At 43.4% G+C, this 21,589-nt stretch overlaps 2 protein-coding genes across 2 annotated transcripts; one reads left to right on the top strand and one right to left on the bottom strand.

Annotated features, from left to right (window-relative positions):
* Positions 1-211: 211 nt before the first annotated feature.
* Positions 212-16,136, bottom strand: lmnb2 (lamin B2). Its single transcript, XM_083648114.1, has 13 exons — positions 15,716-16,136; positions 12,397-12,533; positions 10,277-10,433; positions 9,396-9,521; positions 7,743-7,841; positions 5,389-5,460; positions 5,108-5,233; positions 4,746-4,966; positions 4,196-4,427; positions 3,719-3,826; positions 3,006-3,125; positions 2,608-2,688; positions 212-1,114 (listed from the first exon to the last, which is right to left on the bottom strand). Exons 1-13 carry the CDS (start codon positions 15,932-15,934, stop codon positions 1,076-1,078), a joined length of 1,737 nt encoding a protein of 578 aa, XP_083504240.1. The 5' UTR covers positions 15,935-16,136; the 3' UTR covers positions 212-1,075.
* Positions 16,137-17,135: 999 nt separating this feature from the next.
* Positions 17,136-21,281, top strand: rpl36 (ribosomal protein L36). The gene is made up of 4 exons (XM_083648124.1): positions 17,136-17,250; positions 18,637-18,731; positions 19,860-19,994; positions 21,158-21,281. Exons 2-4 carry the CDS (start codon positions 18,639-18,641, stop codon positions 21,245-21,247), a joined length of 318 nt encoding a protein of 105 aa, XP_083504250.1. The 5' UTR covers positions 17,136-17,250; positions 18,637-18,638; the 3' UTR covers positions 21,248-21,281.
* Positions 21,282-21,589: the final 308 nt, after the last annotated feature.

Here is a 21,589-nt window from a genome sequence, read left to right as displayed (position 1 = left end):
TTTTTTTTACACCTACACCCAGGTGTATGATTTTAATTCTATTTTTCCTTTTTCTTAAAAACCAATTGAGTGTATGAAAATTATATGAAACACCAGCACATCTGCAAGGTCTTTCCACTGGGGCCTCTTCTGCTTTTTAGCAGGTGTTTTGGGGCCCGTACTTAGGGTCACCATGACCCCAAGGTCAGACTCCACTTCAGCCTTGCAACAAGGCTAGGGGTTTAGACCCCATCCGCGCCATATTTACCCAGGTTAAAGTGAAACTCCACTTTCGTTTTTTTTTTTTTACATGTGAATTCAAATGAATTGATCAGATGGTTTGATCACCCAGCCTTACTCCCTAGCCAATTCCAAACATCCGCCCTTTGATGCTGTCTTTCCCGTCTCATTCTGGAGGACAGAATAAGAGTGAAATCTCATAAAGCATCACATCACATCTCACTGATCTCTGTGAAGAGACGAGGTGGGAAGAGAGGAGAGGAGGGAGAGAGAACGAGGACAAGGAGAGGAAGAGCTTTGGAGTTGCGTTCCAAGATTGTGACAGATTGTGCTCCAAAAAATCCGCTGTCACCATCTCATCAACACCAGCGTGGATACTTAAAAACACTGAAGTTATGAATTCATCACATCGTCATTATGGACAGAAAAAAAAAGTCAGAGTCATGATTGAGGGCCATTCACTTGAAAACCCGAATAGCAGGTTCTATGAAATTATTTCTATAGAATTTCTATACAGTTTTTTAAATTGTGCCATTTAGCCAAATGTTTACTAAGAAAGAACGGAAAACAGCCCACCGAACGGACGAGATAGGAAAATGAAAGTTTGCAGCCGAGTGCCATAATCTTTTTGTGTGTTTTAAGTGTAATTGTTATCTACAGATGATATTACTGGTATTAAAAGCAGGTCCAGAGTTGAGCACAGCAGTAAAAACAGTCTGTAAAATCCTCACGCGCATCTTGAACTATGAAAACCGGCAAAATGACGACGAGGCAACAGGAAGAATAGAAAAATATGGGAGTGGCTCTAGAGAAAAAAGGGGAAGTGAGACGCAGCAGTGTCGCGGGGGGAGGGGCTTCACATGATGGAGCACTCTCTGGAGCCAATCTTCTTGCCCTGCATGGACGGGGGGACACACAGACAGACAGACAGACAGACACACAGTTTAGTCAGGTTTACTGCGTCCACTCTTTCCATCTGGAATATTTTTTATGTCTCCGACGGTGATAGCTGGTTCCGGAGGCTTTTTATGGTTTTGGGTTGTCCGTCCGATGTTCGTTAACGTGATATCTCAGGAACGCCATCACCAAATTTCGTCACATTTTGCTCAAACCTCCAACTGGGACTCAACAATGTACTGATTCGATTTTGGTGGTCAAAGTTTAAAGACGGCATGAAATGACATCTCAGGGTCTGTGGTGACGTATCCGAGCGAAAACAAGCATTGCTTTGACTGAAATGGGGTCGAGAGGCGGGACATGGCGTGTGGAACGGATGATTTGATTTGACGAGTTCTGGGGACTGGAGTTGTGACATTGGCCAATCCTGGCGCTTGAATTCTGTGAATCCCACTCAGTGGAATGGATGGATCCCACCGGACTTGGAGGCACTGGCAGAACGAGCTGAACGAGCTCACCTCGTACTGCACCGCAAAATAATGTATTTTACCGGACAAATCTGAAACCTACCGGTCACGATTCAATAACGGTCCATGTACAAACACAATATAATGTCAATAATAATAATGTAAATACAGTCAATATAGTCACTGGCTGGCTCACTGTGCGAGTCCCCAGGGCAGATAGGAGCGGGTGCTGTTTCAAAGCTGAGTCAGAGAGTGCCGCTGCCCACTTTGAAATGCATTATTATCTTTGCATTATACATTAAATGAAGACATTACGTACGATATTGGAAAAAACTGGCATTGCTATTAGGGCTGTGAATCTTCACTGGCCTCACGATTCGATTACGATTCATCTGTCAACGATTCGATTCCACAATGCATCACGATACAGCTCAAAGTATCGCAGCTCCAAGTATCAAATCCTCAATTTTCTGTATTATTACTGCACATGGCTACTTTTTCATCAATTAATACAAGCAGTCAGATACATATCAAGTCCCTTTTTTACTTAGAAAGTGCTTTAAAATCTGAATGTCAACAGAAATTTAAACATAAACGATTCATCTATCAACGATTCGATTCACAGATCCGCATCGCGATGCATCCATTATACGATTAATTTTGACACCCCTAATTGCAATACATTTTGTTTCTGCGATATATATATATATATATATAGCCTTATGAAAAAATACTTTTCACCAAATGACTTGAGTAGCTCATCAAGCTGTGCCCCTTTAAAAGAAGGTAGCGGGTCACCTGCGTGGGTGACATAGTAGCAACTTGTGTTTTTAGCTGCAGCCAGAGTGATGGCTGGCAGGATGCTAGTGTGCCAAGTATCAACCAGCAAAACAGTTTTAGACGTATGTATGACGTGTTTGAGTTAATTTGCCCTTTGATTTAAGGAGACACGAGCAATGAAATGAGGACATCAAATGTCTGCTTTTTAAGCAAGTGAAACGGACCCAGATTTAAGGCCACTCACCCCTTCTCCCACCTCCTCTTCGTCCTCCTCCCCGTTTTCCACCTCCACCTGAGTCTTGGTGACGCTCCTACTGGCCACCTCCTTTAGGACAGACCAATCACAGGACATTATTGGCCACCTCCTTTACGACAGACCGCTCACACCACGTTCCAACGTAGAAACACAGTGCAGAGTGTCGAGGTTTAAGAGATACCACCACCTCCAGCACCACCTTGCCCAATGTACACATACTCAAGCTAGGTCCACACCTCTAAAAATGCTATGTTGTTCACTGGCCTAAGCTCAATTCCATCAAGATTCTATGGCAGGGGATCCCCATGATTCAGCATGAAATGTCATTTCAAGGTACTAAATTATATGAATAAAATTGGATATGAAATATTCTTTAAATTCAGTACCTCTCCATCAGCGTTGATCAGAGTAGTGATGATGTAATTTCCTGTACCCCAGGAAGACTGGCTCTTCCACAGCAAGTCAGATGGTGGGCTGTGAGCCATGCCCGCGTCCGCAGACCACACCTGTACAAACATGACTGTTAGGATCTTTTTTAGGTTGTGTTTAATTCCTGATCCTGAATTAGCTTCAGATCAATTCTCTCTCATTTTTTCATGTTGTCACTGATAAGCAGATAAGCAGATAAGCACGCCCCCGTATAAAAACTTCTAGTCCCTGGTTTTCAGACGGTGTTAAATCAGCCCTGCATCTCAGAGACTCTGCCTGGACCATATTTTAGCAGCCAAAATAATGAATTTCGCATTTTTGTGTCACATATACATATATCCATATGGTGGCCGGCTACATCTGGGCCAAATGTGGCGCTGGTTTTGTTTTGTGCTTAATTTGCACAAACTAAGCCTCATATCTCCCTAAGTCCCTCGACTAAATACCTTCCAAAAGTGTGTTTTCCACGGGGCTATAAATCGAGTGATAACACACATTTAGAGGCCACCGCTGTAATGCTGTCACATATTTTCTAACTCTAGGGGTGTTTTTATACCTGCCAAAAATCACTATGAAAATGAATCCCTCAAGATGGTAGCGGTGGCCCAAATTTGGGCACCCAAATACTAAAGCAAACAAATTGTCACATTTTCGAATTGTTCTTTCTTACCGTGACGGTTTGTCCGGCCTTGAGGACAAACTTTGGAGAGAATTTATAGATGACCTCCTCCTCTTGGTCAACCTGTCTCTTCAACCTCCAACTGCCCAGTGGCTGGTCCTGCAGATACACAACACAGTATAGAACATTAGTAAAGCATGTAGGTTAAGTTAACAGTATGTGGGAGAGGTTATAATATTATACAGAACATAAATAATGTAATTATTTTCTGACGACTGGATAGTGTGTGATGTGTTTACTTTATACGATTATATTATATTCAGGGTTCATATCTTTGTCTCTGAATCTGCGCCAAATTTTTGAATCGTCTTTGCTTGACAATCCGCTGAAGCCCACGGTCATCCATGGTATTTCCATGATATTCTAATTTTTTGGAAAGGATCTGTGTATGGGCCTTGATTGGTGGAACCCTAGTCATAGTGTTTGAGTGATTTTTCTGCAGTGGATCAGTGAACTTGTGCTACATACCTGTTCAGTATCATTGGCCAGGGTGACAGCGTTTCCGTCCATATCAGTGGGTGAGATGGTGACCGCTCCGCTGGCCGTGGCCTCCTCTGACACCAGCAGCTGCCCCTCTCCTTCTTCCAGCTCCTCCTCTGCCTCCACCACCACACGCTTCCTCTTGGTGGTGTGGGAGGAGGAGGAGCCGGTTACCCTGGAAATAGTGACGCGCGAGGAGGGGCTGGGCGACAGCTTCAGCCTGGAGGGAAGCACGCATTTACCAGAAAGTTACTATCACACAATACAGGCTTTCCCATATACTGTATAGAAATTATTAGTCTTCCATTTATGCGTTAAGATTCAGTTCTGGTAGGTCTTTGAGGTAGGCCAGGGAGACCAAAAAACAACGGCAAAATTAAAGAATTTTATAAGAATTCTGAAGAAATTAATACATCTTATACATTTGACTATTTAAGACATAAAAAACCCGCTGTAAGACATTTTAAGTCCTAAAATTCATATTATTGGATTTTACGCTTTTATGGAGCTACAGAAAACCCAGCTATGTATGCTGTACCTATGCTCTTCTCCCTCCAGCAGCTTCCTGTAAGCGTTGATCTCCATGTCCAGGGCCAGCTTGACGTCCAGGAGCTCCTGGTACTCGTTGAGCTGAGAGTTCATCCTCTCTCTCAGCTCGCTCATCTCCTGCTCCTTCATCTCCATGGCTCTGCGGTGCTTGTCTCTCTCTGCTGACAGGATCTCCTCCAGCTCTCCCACACGATCCTCTGAGGCCGACACCTGAGCACACAGCCATCACACGGGTATCATCGACACGTAGCAAAGATCAGACGCAATCGAAAAAGTGTAGTTGGGCGGTCAAAATATGCAAAATTGTGGGAATAAAAAAAAAACATATAGGTGGGGGTCCGCGTATAGTACCCGCTTCTGCAGGGCGCTCAGCTGATATCCAAGGCTCTCTAGTCTCATACGAGATTCCTGCAGCTCCTCCCTGGCTGTGCCCACCGCCTTGTCGTTCATCTCCGAGGACACCTTGGCATTATCCAACTAGAAGAGGCACCAGAAGAGACACCAAGACAGACCGTGTGAATGACAGACACATGGGGGGGAGAACAAGGGAGAGAGAGAAAGGGAGACAGTGAGCGTGACAGAAAGAAAGAGAGAGAGAGAGACAGAGACAGCACAAGAGAGAGACACCTTACCTTGGCCTGGAAGGTTTGCTCTAGTTCTTCCTTGTAGAAAGAGACTTGTTCATCATGCTCCCTCCGCAGGTCCTGATGAGAACACATTAGATTAGTTACTGCAGTGGGTCTCAAACTTGTTTGGCTACAGTACTCTCCTTTCTGTGAACTGGTATCCAGCGCCATATGAATCGCAGTTGTCAGCACTCCATATGGGCATGGACGCAAGGTCCAGTTATTCAGGACAGATATTGTCCGGGATGCCCGATTGGCTGGTCGATGTAGGGGCGGGACTAATCTGGTGTTACCGATGACGCATTACAGAGCGTTGCAACAAAACACCAGGGGCCGGTTGCACCAACTGGTCTTAACTATGCCTTGTCGTAACTCCTATGTCGGTCTTAGTTAAGACCAGTCTTTAGAGTGGACTTACGCCTGTTGCACCAACAGGGCTTACGTCTGGTCTTAACTACGCCGGTCGTAGCGATGCGCGTCCATGTGAAAGCATGGGAATGCCGACTGGAATGCGGCACACGACCTGTAGTAGAAGAGTGTACTGACGTCAAATGACGCTCCGCTGATGGGTAATCGGCTGTAATAGTGTGGCTAATGTTAGCGGCTAACTGTTACTTGTCGCTACTTTAGATGGCAGTAAAACGCCATGAATGACCAAATTGATTTAACTTTTAACCATTTGGATTTCCACTTTCCATACGGACCCCCAGCATTGGTTAGTTGTTTATAACGTGACTATATTTATAACCTTTATAACGTACTGCGGTTTCCAGTTTATAACTCGGGTCTGAATACAGCCAGAGCGCTGAGGGGTTGTAGCTATTGCGCAACACACATGTGAAAACCGTCTATACTGCACCCATGACTGCACCTTACGCCTGCTCTGGACTAGGAGTAATATTTACGACCGGTCTTAGTGAGAAAAGGGCTTACTACATACATTATATATATATATATATATATATATATATATATATATATATATATGTGTATATATATATACATACATATATATATATATATATATATACACACACATACTGTATATATATATGTATATATATATATACATATACATATACATATACATATATATACATACACATAAAAATAAAGGCAAGGGCACAAGACTGTATTTCTCTTATTTTCAGAGAGCAGGAATAGACCCCTTATACGACTACGTCACACTGACATCACGCAGCGTCGATGCGCAAGACGGAGGCAGAAAGACAGACTCCACGCAGCCCTGGCAAGTAGTTTTCCACTGGCTGGAAAACTAGACGAGCTAGACATGTCTTCGTGTTGTGCAGTGGGATGCCAGAATCGGAAAGCTATTGTAGCAGAGTATTCGGGTCCGCCTATTCACACTTGGTTAATAAAATAATAAACGATAGAGGCAGGCTGTAACGTTATAACAAGCTTCTCCCCACATATCCTGTTCTACAGCAACTCGAGGGAACATACTGTACACAGCCTTGCACACACGCAATAGAACACAACACAACACTGAACAGTCTGTTACACTATCAACAAAGCAAGGACTAAAGTTTTACCGAATCCCGTCAACTCATACTGCTTTTAATGCTAACCGTAGGAGTCTTTGGTAGCAAGCCGAAACGGAAATCATTAAAAATGCCCGACTTTGCAGTGCTCGCTCATTTCATATCAGGTAAGCTGTAGCTGTAGGTTGCTAGTAACAGCCACATCGCTCGGTTAGTTAACAACCAAGTAACGTTAAATAATGTCATTATTGAGTTGAACTGATTGGAACGAGGACATCATTAAAAATGCCCGACTTTGTAGTGCTCATTTCATAATCAGGTAAGCTGCCTGAAACTGTAGGCTGCTCAGCCACATCGCTCGGTTAGTTAACGACCAAGTAACGATACATAATGTCATTATTGAGTTGTGTGCATTATCAACATAACAATATATCTTTGCAAGTTACAGAATAATTATCTACTACGCTATCCCCAGTTATAAAGGAATGCACGATATGTATTGCTGGCCACTCTAGGCTTGGCCAATTGACAGCGCCAGTGCGTATGGGTCTGTAAGACGTATCCCATTAACCAACGTTAATTTCGATGGATAACATTGCTTATCACTAGGCGATAAGCTGTTGTAGTAAGCCGAGAACTGCATTTTAAAACTAAAATCTAACTGTGTGTCGCAGATGGGCACAGAGCAGTCCTGACAGCGGGGCTTTTACACAGCTCTCTGTGTCTGTCAATGCTGGGCTCACGGCTTTTTGCCTACACGATGCGCGCGCAGCTCCAATGTTGACAGCTGTATAAGGGGTCTATAAAGGCAGTCATAACAATAGCACAGATCACATGTCAAATCATTTCCCAGCATACCTGTAAAGCCTGTGCCAGTTTGAACTCGTAGTCCTGTTTGACTCCAGAGTCCACCTCCACGGTCCTCTGCTCCTGTCTGCGCCGAGAACCACGCACCTCCTAACCAGAGACAACAGAGGAGGGGGGCGGGGTTTGAGGAGGCAGATATTGAGGCACAAACATTAAAGAACCATTTTCAATGAGATTTTTCCATCTTCTATTTGCAGTTGCCATTCAGTACTCTGACCAGCAGGGCGGCGGTGCTCATGAACCCACTGCCTCTGAAGTGTGTCTCCAGGCTGTGTCCAGTGTTTACAGTGCAGAAGCAGAGTCAACTTGAAAAAGTGTATTCGACTCCTACTTCCTGGGTCCATAGATTCTGTGCAGTAGTGTTTTTCTTGGCCCCGCCCATCCCACATGAACAGAGTTATAGAGCACCACAGGAATGAGTCCGGAAGTAGCACTTCCGGCTCGTACGTGTCAAAGGCTATGGGATTTGTGTATATTTCAGTTCAATGCATGAAATAAGGTCTGTGGTTAACAAAGGTTTATGAAAAAGCTAAGTTTGTGTTCAGCAAGATAATCTTCACAATCGAAGACCACTTGTGACTCAGGCGCCTGAAGAAATTTGGGCTAAGGCCAAAAATCCTCAGGGACTTCTACAGGGGCACCATTGAAAGCCTGCTGACTGGCTGCTTCACCACCTGGTACGGGAACTGTACCACCATGGACCGCAGGGCGCTAAGAAGAGTGAGGCGCATGTACAGTAACAGGATGTGGGCTGCCAGAACTGCAGGAACTGTACAACCAGCGGTGCCTCAGGAGGTCCCTGAAGATCATCAAGGACACAAACCACCCCCACAACAGCCTGTTCTCCCTGTTACCCTCAGGGAGGAGATACAGGGTCCCAAAAGCATGCACAAACCGCTTGAGGGACAGTTTCTTCCCGCAGGCCACGAGACTCCTTAACATACACAAATAAACTCCCAACAATCATGTAGTAGCTGTACTGCAGCTGCTACCATTACGTATGTCTAATGTTTAATTGTATGTTTAATTAGGTCTATGCTATTTGCACCTGTGCAAACAGAATGTTAATTACCGTATGTTTAATTATGTTTAAAGTATGTACATGCCATTTGCACCTATGTGCAGTGAAGATGTCACTGTCTTTGGCTTGTCTTATTGCTTGTTGTTTCTCTTGTTTTCCTGCACCTATATGCCCTGTTATTTTGCACTATGTTGTAACGGAGTCTACAGCACAAGAATTTCACACGTGATACTTGTACTACGGAGTGACAATAAAAATCTTGAATCTTCGAAAGTGGTCTTCGTTTGTGAGGATTATCTTGCTGAATTCAAACCTCACTTTTTTATCAACTTTTGTTAATCACAGACCTTATTTCATGCATGTAACCGCAATCTCCATACAAAACCCCTTTTACACCCTCTCTGGGTTTATTAAATATAAACCGGTTTCCACACACACACACACACACACACACACACCTCGGGGTTTATTAAATATAAACCGGTTTCCCCACACACACACACACACACACACACCTCAGGGTCTATTAAATATAAACCGGTTTCCCCACACACACACCTCGGGGTCTATTAAATATAAACCAGTTTCCCCCCCCCCCCCCCACACACACACACACCGCGTACCTCTTCAAACATGCTCTTCCTGAACTCCAGCTCCTCGCTCAGGGACTGACAGCGGTTCTCCAAGTCCACACGCATCAGGGTCTCTGCCTCCAGTTGGCGCTTAGCAACAGCATGGCTATCCTCCGCCTGCATTACACATCACCAACATTAGCTTAGCAACATCATGGCTATATCCACTGCATGTACATCAAATCACCAATGTTAGCTTAGCAACAGCATGACTGTCCTTGACCTGTACATCACATCACCAACAATGTTAGCTTAGCAACAGCATGACTGTCCTCCGCCTGTACATCACATCATCAACAATGTTAGCATAGCAACAGCATGGATTGATGTGGGTTTGTTGGCTTATGAGAATTGTGTGTGTGGTGAGGGGGACTGACGTCATACAGAAGTATATTTCAGTGACCCCGGAAGCAATGTTCCTCCTGATACCTTGTATACACACCTTAGCCAGACCTAGTATACACACCTTAGTAGAGCTGCCGAAAATAATCGATTCAGAGATGCATCGCGATGCTTAATAGGACGATTCTGAATCGATTAACAAATATCAAAAATCGATTATTAAATTTTTTTTTTTTTTTTTTATAATCAAATAAAATAGAATGTAAGTACATGCAGTTGTTTATTTTAATTATGGATCATAATACAATGCAATTCCAAATGCACTTTTATTTTAAAAGTAGCCACACAGTGAGAAAAAAGAAAGTGAGAAAAAATAAATCATGTATTGCGGAAAAAGTGATGCATCGATTTAAGATGCATCGTATAATCGAATCGAATCGAATCGTAGACTTGAATAATCGAATCGTATCGAATCGTGAGATCAGTGAAGATGCACAGCTCTACACCTTAGCCAGACCTAGTATACACACCTTAGCCAGCAGGCTTCTGATGTCGGCCAGCTCAGCGGTAAGAGCAGCATTTTGGCTCAGAGCTGTAGAAAGAGCTGCTTCACTCTGGTTCAACTGGCCTTCCAAAGCACTGGCTCTGGACACTGCTGCTGCTAGATCACTGTCCTTCTTCTTTCCACTACAAGACACATGGAGAGAGTGAATGAGTGAGTGAGAGATGAGATGGGGCAAAATGAAGAGAGAGAAGATGGAGCCAGTTACTTCAGTAGATGTTTACAGGGTTCATACACATTTTGGTCAATGGATTTCCATGACTTTTCAATGACTAAACCAAATTTCCATGTGTTCCAATGTGTGCAGTTGGGCAGGTCTGAAATCATCTGTCTTTTCCAAAACACAGTAAATTCCAAACATTTTCCAGGCCTGGAAAACGGTTTTTCAAATACCATAACTTTTCCAGGAATTTCATGACCGTGGGAACCCTGGATTCTATTCATGTGCTGATACTAGGGATGCCACGGTGTTGACATTTTCCCACCGGGTAATAAACACGTGTCAGCACCGGTGTTACCGGTTACACCGTGTAAAAAAAAACAAAAAAACAGACTCCAGAGCTGCTCAGCAGTCCTCACGGTCCGGAGTTTTAATTTAACTGCTCTCAGTCACATCCGTCAAGATAGTCACCAATGCAAGCGTGGTAGGGATGTCAGGTTAACCACACAGAATAGTTTGGAGCAGTTACGTTTGTCAGTCTATAAATTAGGCTACTTTGCACACAGTCCTTTCTACCCCATGTTTCTCCCCCACTCCCCAGTCAGTCAGCCCCTCCCATCCCTGCTGCTGCGCGCTGTTGTGAGCGGTGTCTGTCAGCCTCACATAACGTTAAACACTGGGGACAGACTCTCCTCCTGGAGAAAATAAACTAACTTCATTAGCCACAAATCTGATGATTTCTTCTGGCCATGGGATTAACGTGACCAGCAAGCAGCAGTAAGCCAGGCAATGACGATAGCTGAGTAGCATGTGCTTTTATCACAGCTAAGTCATCAATGCTAATTATTACCATTAATGTTAGCGGAGGTTTAGCTAACATATTAGCATCAATCCTAGCGGAGATTTTTCTCTGTTAAAACCACATTTCCAGAAATGGCAGTGGCAAGACAATACACACAGGCTTAGATAAGGGTCTTACCTACATGTCTATGAGGGGGGATTGTGTTCACAACATGTACAACTAACGTTACTTGCTGGTATGTCTAACCAGAGAGATACGAGGAACAGTACAGCCACACTCAGACAGCCAGGATAGGAGGGAGCGCTTGTAATATACACCAGCGCAGCTGAGCGCATGCTGAAACTGTCACGAGCGGGTGGAGTTGAAGGTGTTACCGGTGGGCATGTTATGTAATCGGTGTAAGGCTCCCCACCGTGTAACACCGGTAACACCTAATATGGCGGCAAGCCTAGCTGATACGGATGTTTCAGAGTGAAATTGAGCACATAATGGCTTTTCATTGTCACTTCTAATTAAAGCCCGACCGATACTGGATTTTTGCGACCATACCGATATTAGGGAGTAAAAAAATTCCAATATCGACATTTCGGCTGATATTATTATATTTTCTATATACATTATATTAATAGTATATAGAAAATTATATTTTTTGCAATGATCCCTCATATCAAACAAAGATATGACTTGAGATATGTAATGTAGGCATGACATTTAATGTTTAACAATAAACTTTAATAAAGTTGATTGAAGTTTAAATGAAGACGTTAGTACACTGAGCCGTGTTTTGACCACATTTCCTTACCCATGTGGTAAAACTTTGAATTGTAATTGTTTGTTTTTAGTCATTTCAACAAGTAAATGTGCTGTGTTGAGACAGATTAAGCAGCACAGAGTAGGCTATGAGGGCGGAGAACTGAAACACTTATTCAGTCAAAACAAGTTTGGTGATTCTATTCATGTGCTGATATACGGTCGTTTGAGAGTGAAACCACACTCAGTGTGCTGCACATAATGGTGTTTCATTGTGACTTTTCATGGGCCGTTCTCACTCTCATCACTGCGATCTGCGGAGGTCTGCCTTTGCGGAGCCTCGCTCGACTAGAACAAGACCGTAAGTGGAAGTTACCTGCGTGTAGCTTCGTCCAGTTCAGCATGAGCCTTGCCCAGGTCGATCTGCAGTCTGGCTCTCTCTCTGGCCGTCTCATCCAGGACCCGACGAGCATCGGCCAGCTCTGCCTCGTACAGAGACTTCAGACCAGTCACCTACAGACAGGACAGACAGAGACTTCAGACCAGTCACCTACAGACAGGACAGACAGAGACTTCAGACCAGTCACCTACAGACAGGACAGACAGAGACTTCAGACTAGGGTTGTCAAAAGTATCGATCGATATACTATCGAAAAGTATCATCAATACTGAACATTTGAATCGGATACAATAATCATTTGCAACATGTATCGATAGTATTGTTAAGTATCAGTACTAAAAAAAAATAAACGATACAATACTCATTTGCAACAGTTTCGATACAATCAGTGCTTTCTTTGAATGAAAAATCACTGATTTTCCCCTCACCATCATTGGTGGGTATCTGTTGCTTCAACAAGCTAAACGTGTTGTGATGGCTAGAGCAGGGCTAATCTGCCGTCTAAATTCAACGTTTGATCAGGTCTAGATTATGCAGAAGTGTGCGTCTGTCCATCCATCTGTCTAACTTTATTTTTATGCCTCTTGATGTGTCGTCATCCCCCCCTTCCAGTCGTATCGACAATGGTATTGATATTGGTATCAAAGTAGAAATTATAGTATCATGACATCCCTACTTCAGACCAGTCACCTACAGACAGGACTAGGGCTGGACGATAAGTCGATATATATCGGCAATAGATAATTCATCACTACAATAAGAAAATAGTTCATTATATATCGATATGTCCCTTGATAATGGAACATGTGACACACAAACAGCCAATCAAACAGACAAATCCGAAAGTTCCCAACTGAGCATATTTATTACACAGCTGCAACACTCAATTTGTGTTTTTAATTGTTGTGTTAACATTAAAATGATGACCTGTGTGCCTGGATGAAGAAGAAGACGTCAACTCGTCTTAAAACAACAGTGGGAAATTACTGGAAAGTCGTGGTGCAAGTTGCTATTCAGACTGTAAACAGTGGAGCACGGACGCGGAAAAGGAAGTGACGTGGCAGGAGAGGCGCTCTGTATAGGAAGCTGGGAAAAACAGTAGGGCTGTCCCAGAGTCTATTTTTCAAATAAAAATAGACTCTGGGTTCAGATTGCCTACAGACAGGACAGAGACGTCAGACCAGTCCAGTGTAGGTATTTAGCCAGGAACAAGGGCAAAAATGTCCCTAAGAAATCTCAGAATGCCCCTAGAAACCATGATCCAGGGGCAAAAATTGCCCCCAAGATTTCTAGAACTTTCTTTTCATTCAATTTCTTTAATTTCCATCTGTAACACTGTACAAAAGAGTTACTTCTGGACTGTTACTTCCTGGACTCAGTTTCCCATAATCCTCCACACCTATTTGCTCCTTCCCCTGATTCACCAATGCACACACCTGACAGCACTCTGGACTAATTCGCCCCGGTCACTCTGCCACTGTATTTAAACCCTCTGCTCAGAGTTACGTTCAGAGCACCAGAGAGCATAGCCGTGTTTGCTGTCCTTTGTTGTGTGTGCGTATATGAAGAAAGTAAGTAATGATTTGTATTGTTTGTAAATCCTGCTTATGCTGTTAGTTTGGGTTATTGGCTAGTTAAACACTATCATTTTGATGTTGAATGCGTTAATGCTGAATCTCCTGTCATGCACTCTGTCTAGCTGATGATTGCTATATTAAGTTTGAGTCCTGTGTTTATTTCAGAACCACACACCCCTCTGTATCCCACACCAATATAATAAATGATTGTTACACCTACTTAAGTGGATTGGACTGGGACATTCCTTTCATTGCAAACCTGACCGTTGTACCATGGTGATGTTAGTTTCCTGAACCCCCTCAGCTCAAACCAACCCCCTCAAAACCAACAGACTCACTCCACACCTGCCAGCTGTTTGCCAGAAGACAAAGAAACACAAACGCACACACAAACAGTGCGCTGTTGTCCACACTACATGTTAGCAACTTTATGCAGTAATTTTTGCCCCCAAATTTTGTAAATGCCCCCATTTTACCCCCCCTACACTGAGCCCGTCGCCTACAGAGGACAGACTTCAGACCAGTCATCTAGTACAGACGGAACAGAGACTTCACACCAGTCACCTACAGACAGAACAGAGACTTCCATAGGGAGATTATCTTTGGATCAGATGATGAGTAGGAGAGCATTTCAACCACTTAACCCCCCCAGTTTCGTTATGGGAAATCATGTGATGCTGTTTCAGAGAGAAACTGAGAGAGTGGAACATTATGGGGCTAGGGTATGACGGCAACCAACAGAGCAGCAACATCAACCATCATCCAACAACCATTCATTGTTCATATTTAGGCTCTTATTTTCACTAATTATGTGATGGTCAGCTGCCTCAATCTGATTTGTTACGTTTTGAAAAGAAATGGCGGGAGCTTAGAGGTCCGCCTAGCCCCATACATTCCATACATTCCGAGAAAAAAATCATTTTAATGTTGCCTATAGTTTATCTGCAAATGTGCACACCACACCCTGAGCGAGCCTCAGACTTCCAGGAATGGTTAGGATCCACTCTCGGCATACAACTAAACACCAATCACGCAAGTAAAAATGTTCAGTGTTCCACACACACAACAGCGGGGAGGGAACAGTGTAAACTAATCAATTGCTGAGTACTATCGTTACCATCACAGATTATGTTGTAACGTGACATATTTGCCGATAAGCACATAAACAAATTGAGTTTGGCGTGCACTTCCCAGCCTAACGTACAAGTTAATCACGTAACGCTATCGGCCTTGGTGACCTCCCGCTCAATCCACCGGGTGGGTCCCGTCCCGTGACGTTATTTAACGTTCAGAGCAGAGATCTCTTAGCAGATCTGCACTGCAGCTTTTACTACTAGCAGCTAATCCAACTGCATGGCTGCCTAGGCTGTGAGCTCACTTCAATCTCCAATCAGGACTAACATTAGCCATCCGTATTTACATTACTTAATTAAGCGTTAACTGAACATTACAATTGCTTTATGGTCACTTGCAACCACTGCGTCTTTATTTAAGCGATTTGATGTTTAACTTATAACGTTAAGTTGAAAAAAAGCGCCGCACACTGGTTCCATAATGCATTTCGTTTATTGTATATGACTTTTCGTTACTTTTCCTTTTATTTAATAACTTAGCTATAATAACGTGATAATACACGTGAGTTAAAGTGAAGAGCTTTGTTTGCTGCTGCAGCCAGAGAGAGTTGAAAGGAAATAGTACGTGAACATTATGGGGCTCACCTCTCTAGTCGTCACCTCCTCTTTCTCGGAGACCTTGACCATGAGCCGGTCGTTCTCCAGCTCCAGAGACCGGACGCGGTCGATGTAGACAGCCAGCCGGTCGTTGAGGTGCTGCAGCTCCTGCTTCTCCTGGAGCCGGCTGATCCGTGTGGGAGACAGAGGGGTCGAGGCCGCCCCGCCTGGCCGGCCCGCTTCGCGGCTTGGGGTAGCAGCAGCCATCACGCGTCTTTCTCCAATCCCAACTCTGGCTCCTCCACTCGGCTTACTTCGTTCGCGAGTGACGCAACACCTAACCGGCCCGTTTCTCTTGGCTAAAGTCCGGCTGTTTTCTCAATAAAGCAGAGCCGCGTGTGAGTGAATGAATGAATGCAATGTTTCAGCGGCAGACTGCTGCAAACACACCACCGAGCTCAATCCAAGATGGACGACGCCAGCACCGCGCCAAAAGGGGGGACAGCGCTTCCGGACTCGCAATGGATGATGGGAGGGAGGGAGGTGGATGATGGGAGGGAGAAAGAAGGCAGATGCTATTTGTAACCGGGTGTAAATATTTACACCCGGGTGTAAATATCCCATGTGGCTATTTGTACCCGGGTGTAAATAGTGATTCACAGGGCCTAAAATGTATTTAGCAAATTGTGTGTGGGGGGAGGGGGATTCCTCCCGGTTCCTCTTGGAATATCTGGAGGGGAAAATCTAAAAAAGGAAAGAAGGATTACATTTTACGTTTTTGAAGAAAGCATAAACTGAAACCCTGCCTCCCACCATGACACAAGTCTCAATAATCAAATTCCAAAATCGAAGAAATTTAAAGTATAATTGAAAATCGATGCCTCATTTGCCTATTAGTGATTACAAATATTGCCTCCCCCCCCAATTGAATAATCGCTTTAATCGCTTCAAGATTGTACATGTCGATATCACTAACTATCACTGGAGAAGAACCTCTTTATAAGTAGGCTACTATTATATGCTATTGCTTTGAAACAGTTATGTCACTCTGTGAATATTGTAATTTTCAAGTCTCAATAATCAAATTCCAAAATCGAAGACATTTAAAGTTGAAAATCGATGCCTCATTTGCCTATTAAACAGTGATTACAAATATTGCCTCCCCCCAATTGAATAATCGCTTCAAGATTGTACATGTCGATATCACTAACTATCACTGGAGAAGAACCTCTTTATAAGTAGGCTACTATTATAGGCTATTGCTTTGAAACAGTTCTGTCACTCTGTGAATATTGTAATTTTCTTATCACATTTTTATTTCAGGCTCAAATCATATAGCCTACAAATATATTTAAAAAATGAAATATTTATTAGCAAAATCATACGAAAAGCAGCAGAAAAATTACAGTATTATATCGACAAATGCGTCAAACTAATATTGTTATTAAATCCTCTGCAGTCCCTCTCCCAGACAGCCAGCGGCGCTGTGGACATCAGAGCAGACTTTTCCGGGTCAAATCCCTCATTACCCAGCGGCTCGCGAACAACATTCCTTCCGGCTTGACCGCCATTAAAGACAGCAGGTAGGAATTTACTGATGCCTTCTATCAAACAAAATCCACCTTAAATCGCTGCCATCCGTCCACTAACACCAAGACAAAAGAGACGACAACAATCCTTTAGCAGTGTGAGACGTCTGTGTGTAATATTGTCACACTATGAAGAAGAGCAGACTGTACATTTAGCACCGAAGTCTACCGGAGACTGCGGCTTATTACACGCCGTGCACCGCCGACAAACGCTCAAGTCATTTTATCTGTACCTCAATACTGTACCGAATGAACAGATTGGCAAAGAGACACGAGCCTAGCAAATACATTATTCTTACAACTATGATAACACCGATTGGCATAACGTTTAGCCCATGTGCAAAACTCACCGTTGCTTTGGTATCGGCAAGCCTGCTGTTGTAGCCTAAATTCGGTGTGTAGACAATTTGACAAACGGCACGTAAATACGCAGGGTTGCAAAACTAGTCACCTTTAGGTGACAGTCACCTATTTGATCCCAAAATAGTGAATATTTTGAGTGGTTTTGTGTCTGCCCTGGTATCTGGCACCTTTTTCACGCATCCCTAAACCGGAACTCTCATCTCTTTACATTACAATTGGTTCACTATGCAGTGTACTGTCTGCACCTACCGCCTGTGTGTGTTTGTTTTGATCTGTCGTGGTTTTAAGATTGGGGAATAACCCAATGATTGGATGAAAATGTATTGCAGTTAGAGATGGAACGATATTAAAATTTCATATCACGATTATAGTGACCAAAAGTATCACGGTTATTATCAGTATTATCAGGGTTTGTTAAAATGTGCTGAAAATTTTCAAAAAGTACTAATACACTCAGAAATCATTTCACCAAGTTTTATATTAAACTCAGACGCAAAAAGGATTGATACTCACTGACACTGAAATGTATCCAAGGCTGCGTGTCGGCATCTCGGAGACGGTTGCCAACTTTGTTTGATGGGCAGTATTTACCATGTTTTTCAAAGCACTGTAATCATGGTAACACGGTAATAACGGTACCACGGTTTTAATGATAATGAAAATTTTGAAACGGTACGGTTATCGTAAGGAATTTTAGCACGGTTATCATTAAAACCGGTTATCGTTACATCCCTAATTGCAGTATGTGAAATACACTAGCCCATGGCGTTATGCGGAATTAGAGTGGACCGTTAAACAGCACTGGAAATGCAGACGCTACTAGCAGTAGGTGAAATAATAACATACAGATACAGTAGTGGCAATGGCATAAGTGGTCAGAAGGCATTAAGCATTTGATTGTCAGAGCTGGAAGACGAGTGAGGGTCTCTTCTAAGACATGTAATATAGCAGCTTCATGGGGCATATAAACGGGCTGTCATTGGTTCTGTAACTGTGTTTGTGTGTCTCCTCCTCCAGCTATGGCTATCCGCTACAACATGGCCGTGGGCCTCAACAAAGGCCACCCGGTCACCAAGAACGTCACCGCTCCCAAACACAGCCGCCGGCGCGGGGTGGGTATCTGCCGCCTGCCTGTGTAGTTTTTCCATATTCAGAATAAAGAAAACAAAGTACTTATTATGAATGTGTAAAACAATGACTTTATGAAAATATTCTCAGAGTTGTCTATAAAGTTATTGTCTGAAGTACAAAGTTGTCTATCAAAGACAATCTTGGGGCCCCCAGCTTCTATCAGTCTGACGCTTAATAAGACTCTAGGACAAGATGGCTGATATTTCTGGGTTTCCAGTGTAGAGCAGACTTTGGTTTCCGTTGTTGTTCACAGTCCAACATCTCATATTTATGTTTATGAAGATGAGCTGAAAATGCCTACAATCGACTACCGTAATTCCATTCTTGCGTCAATCGGACTGTAAACAATGACCGCGCTGCGCACAGAAGAGGAAGTCTTGACGCGGACGTCCACTCTACACCAGAAGCCCTGAAATATCAGCCGTCTGTCCAGAGTCTGGCTACACTCTGGGTTCCCAGATTGATCAAAAGCAGTTTGTACAAAGGATCGGGCTAAATTGTTGATCCACTTTGACCATTCAACAGTGCATAAATGTAGATTCAGTTATCACACAGATCGTGAAATCACTAATGCTGAAAAACTGAAGCAAACATTTGAGCTAACTGTGGATAGGATTATCTTCTTCTCTTAGTTAAAATTGGCTGGGGTGGGTGTCTGTGGCGGTGGTGTCAGTCACGGTTGTGATGTCAGTGATTTCAGTGAGCAATTGTGATGTCATCAGTTATGTCACTTGAGCAATTGTGATATCGTCATTGATGTCACTTGAGCAATTGTGATGTCATCAGTGATGTCACTTGAGCAATTGCAATGTCATCAGTGATGTCACTTGAGCAATTGTGATGTCGTCAGTGATGTCACTTGAGCAATTGTGATGTCGTCATTGATGTCACTCGAGCAACTGATTGCCCAACTGTGATGTAACTCGGGCAGTTGTGATGTCATCGGTGATGTCACTCGAGCAACTGTGTTGTATGAGCCGATGGCAAACTGTTGCACGGGGGCGCCTAGGTGGGTGGGCAGTGTCTGTTTGTCCGTCAGTCCAGAGTCTCCACCCTCGGACTCGTGGTTGACTAAAGCCTGTCTAACTTGACGTCTGGTTCTCCCGCAGCGTCTGACCAAACACAGCAAGTTTGTTCGGGATATGATCCGTGAAGTTTGTGGCTTTGCTCCTTACGAGAGGCGTGCCATGGAGCTGCTCAAGGTGTCCAAGGATAAGAGAGCCCTGAAGTTCATCAAGAAGAGGGTGCGTATTGTTTCTGTCCTTGACCCAAACATTTACAACAACCACCTTCCCCTCAGTGGTTGCACCACAGTTAGTTGACACTGAGGGGAGAAGAGTGTATTAATTACTACTAGTGGTGGTGTCCTACACATTCCACAATATGGAATACGATATACTGAACATTTTCTAAATCCTATAGTAATCTCACAGTACGGGCCAGGCCTAGCTGACTGATAATGTCAGCTTTGGGGTCAGGTAGTGGCTGAGTACAGACTGAAGCTCTAAAGTTCTTTTCAGACCAAAAAACGAATAATCTGTTCGATTAAATCACGTCAATAAAAAATAACCCATTTATTAATGTACAATATATGCCTATCCACACCAAATCAAAAACTTCCATATTTCAGTGCAGTTTTCCCCCCCGCTGATTTGGTGTGTGGATAGTCCCATAGAGACGAATGAGTTCGATTTATTCGCGGATTATTCGCTTTTGGTCTGAAAATACCTTTACAGTGGTCTTCACCAAAATGAGGAATAGTTGTATTTCACATACTTATTTAATTATAAATTAAATATTTAATTATAAATTAAGTTTTGGAATAAACAATCAATTCAATCAATTTTATATTTATATACACCAACTCATAACAAGTTATCCAAAGGCGCAAATAGAGCAGGTAGAAGACCAGGCTCTTTATTTCAGACCCAACAACTGAAACAGTTCTCACATGCACTGTAGTGGAGATGATACAAGGTCATGTGGCAATTGAAACAATTACCCAACAAGAGCAGCACTTGGCGACGGCGGCAAAAAACCTTTAACGGGGAAGAAAACCTTGAGCAGATCTGGCTCTTGGTGGGCGTTCATCTGCCATGAGCAGTTGGGTAGAGTGAGAGAGGCACAGTAATGGCAGTAATAATGATCCCATTAACAACTATAATAAGTAAGAGCATAAGTAGTAACAGTAATGCACAGTTATGACAGTAGTAACGGTAGCAGCTGTAATAAGAACAGGACTAGTAATAGTAGTGGTGGGTCTCTTCCCAGCATAACTAGGGGCTGGTAAGACAGTACCGGTACATCAAAAACTAAATCTTCCCATATAGCTCCCTTGACAGTGGAAATGTGTCTATGCAAAGTGAGTGTTCTGTCGTGGCTCACGGTCTTGCGTTTTTCCCCCCAGATCGGAACTCACATCCGCGCCAAGAGAAAGAGAGAGGAGCTGAGCAACGTGCTGGCTGCCATGAGGAAGGCTGCTGCCAAGAAGGACTGAACTGTCCCTCAATAAAGCCATTTGTTGTTAAATATTTCTGTCTTTGCTCTTAGTCTGTTCATGACTGACCTGTTTGACCTCTTAGCTACAGGACCCGTTTGACCTCTTAGCTACAGGAGGGGCAAGAGGGGGTACAGTGGAGGGTAGGGCCACTTTAACTGTTTACCACATTTGTATTAATAATAAAGTGTTGAAAGTTTGGAAAATGCTTGATTTTAACAGTCATGTTTTCAAGGTTAGGAATATGCTCCTCCTTGAAAAGTGCTTGATTTTCATCATAATCTGGTGTTTCATCTCACAATCACTCATGTGAACCAAAAATCTTTTAATATCTGAAATTAG

This window comes from Poromitra crassiceps, assembly GCF_964638095.1.
Source record: "Poromitra crassiceps genome assembly, chromosome: 12".
NCBI classification, from domain to species: Eukaryota; Metazoa; Chordata; class Actinopteri; order Beryciformes; family Melamphaidae; genus Poromitra; species Poromitra crassiceps.
Note: the sequence above shows the minus strand (reverse complement) of the source record. Positions and strands in the feature narration are given on the sequence as shown.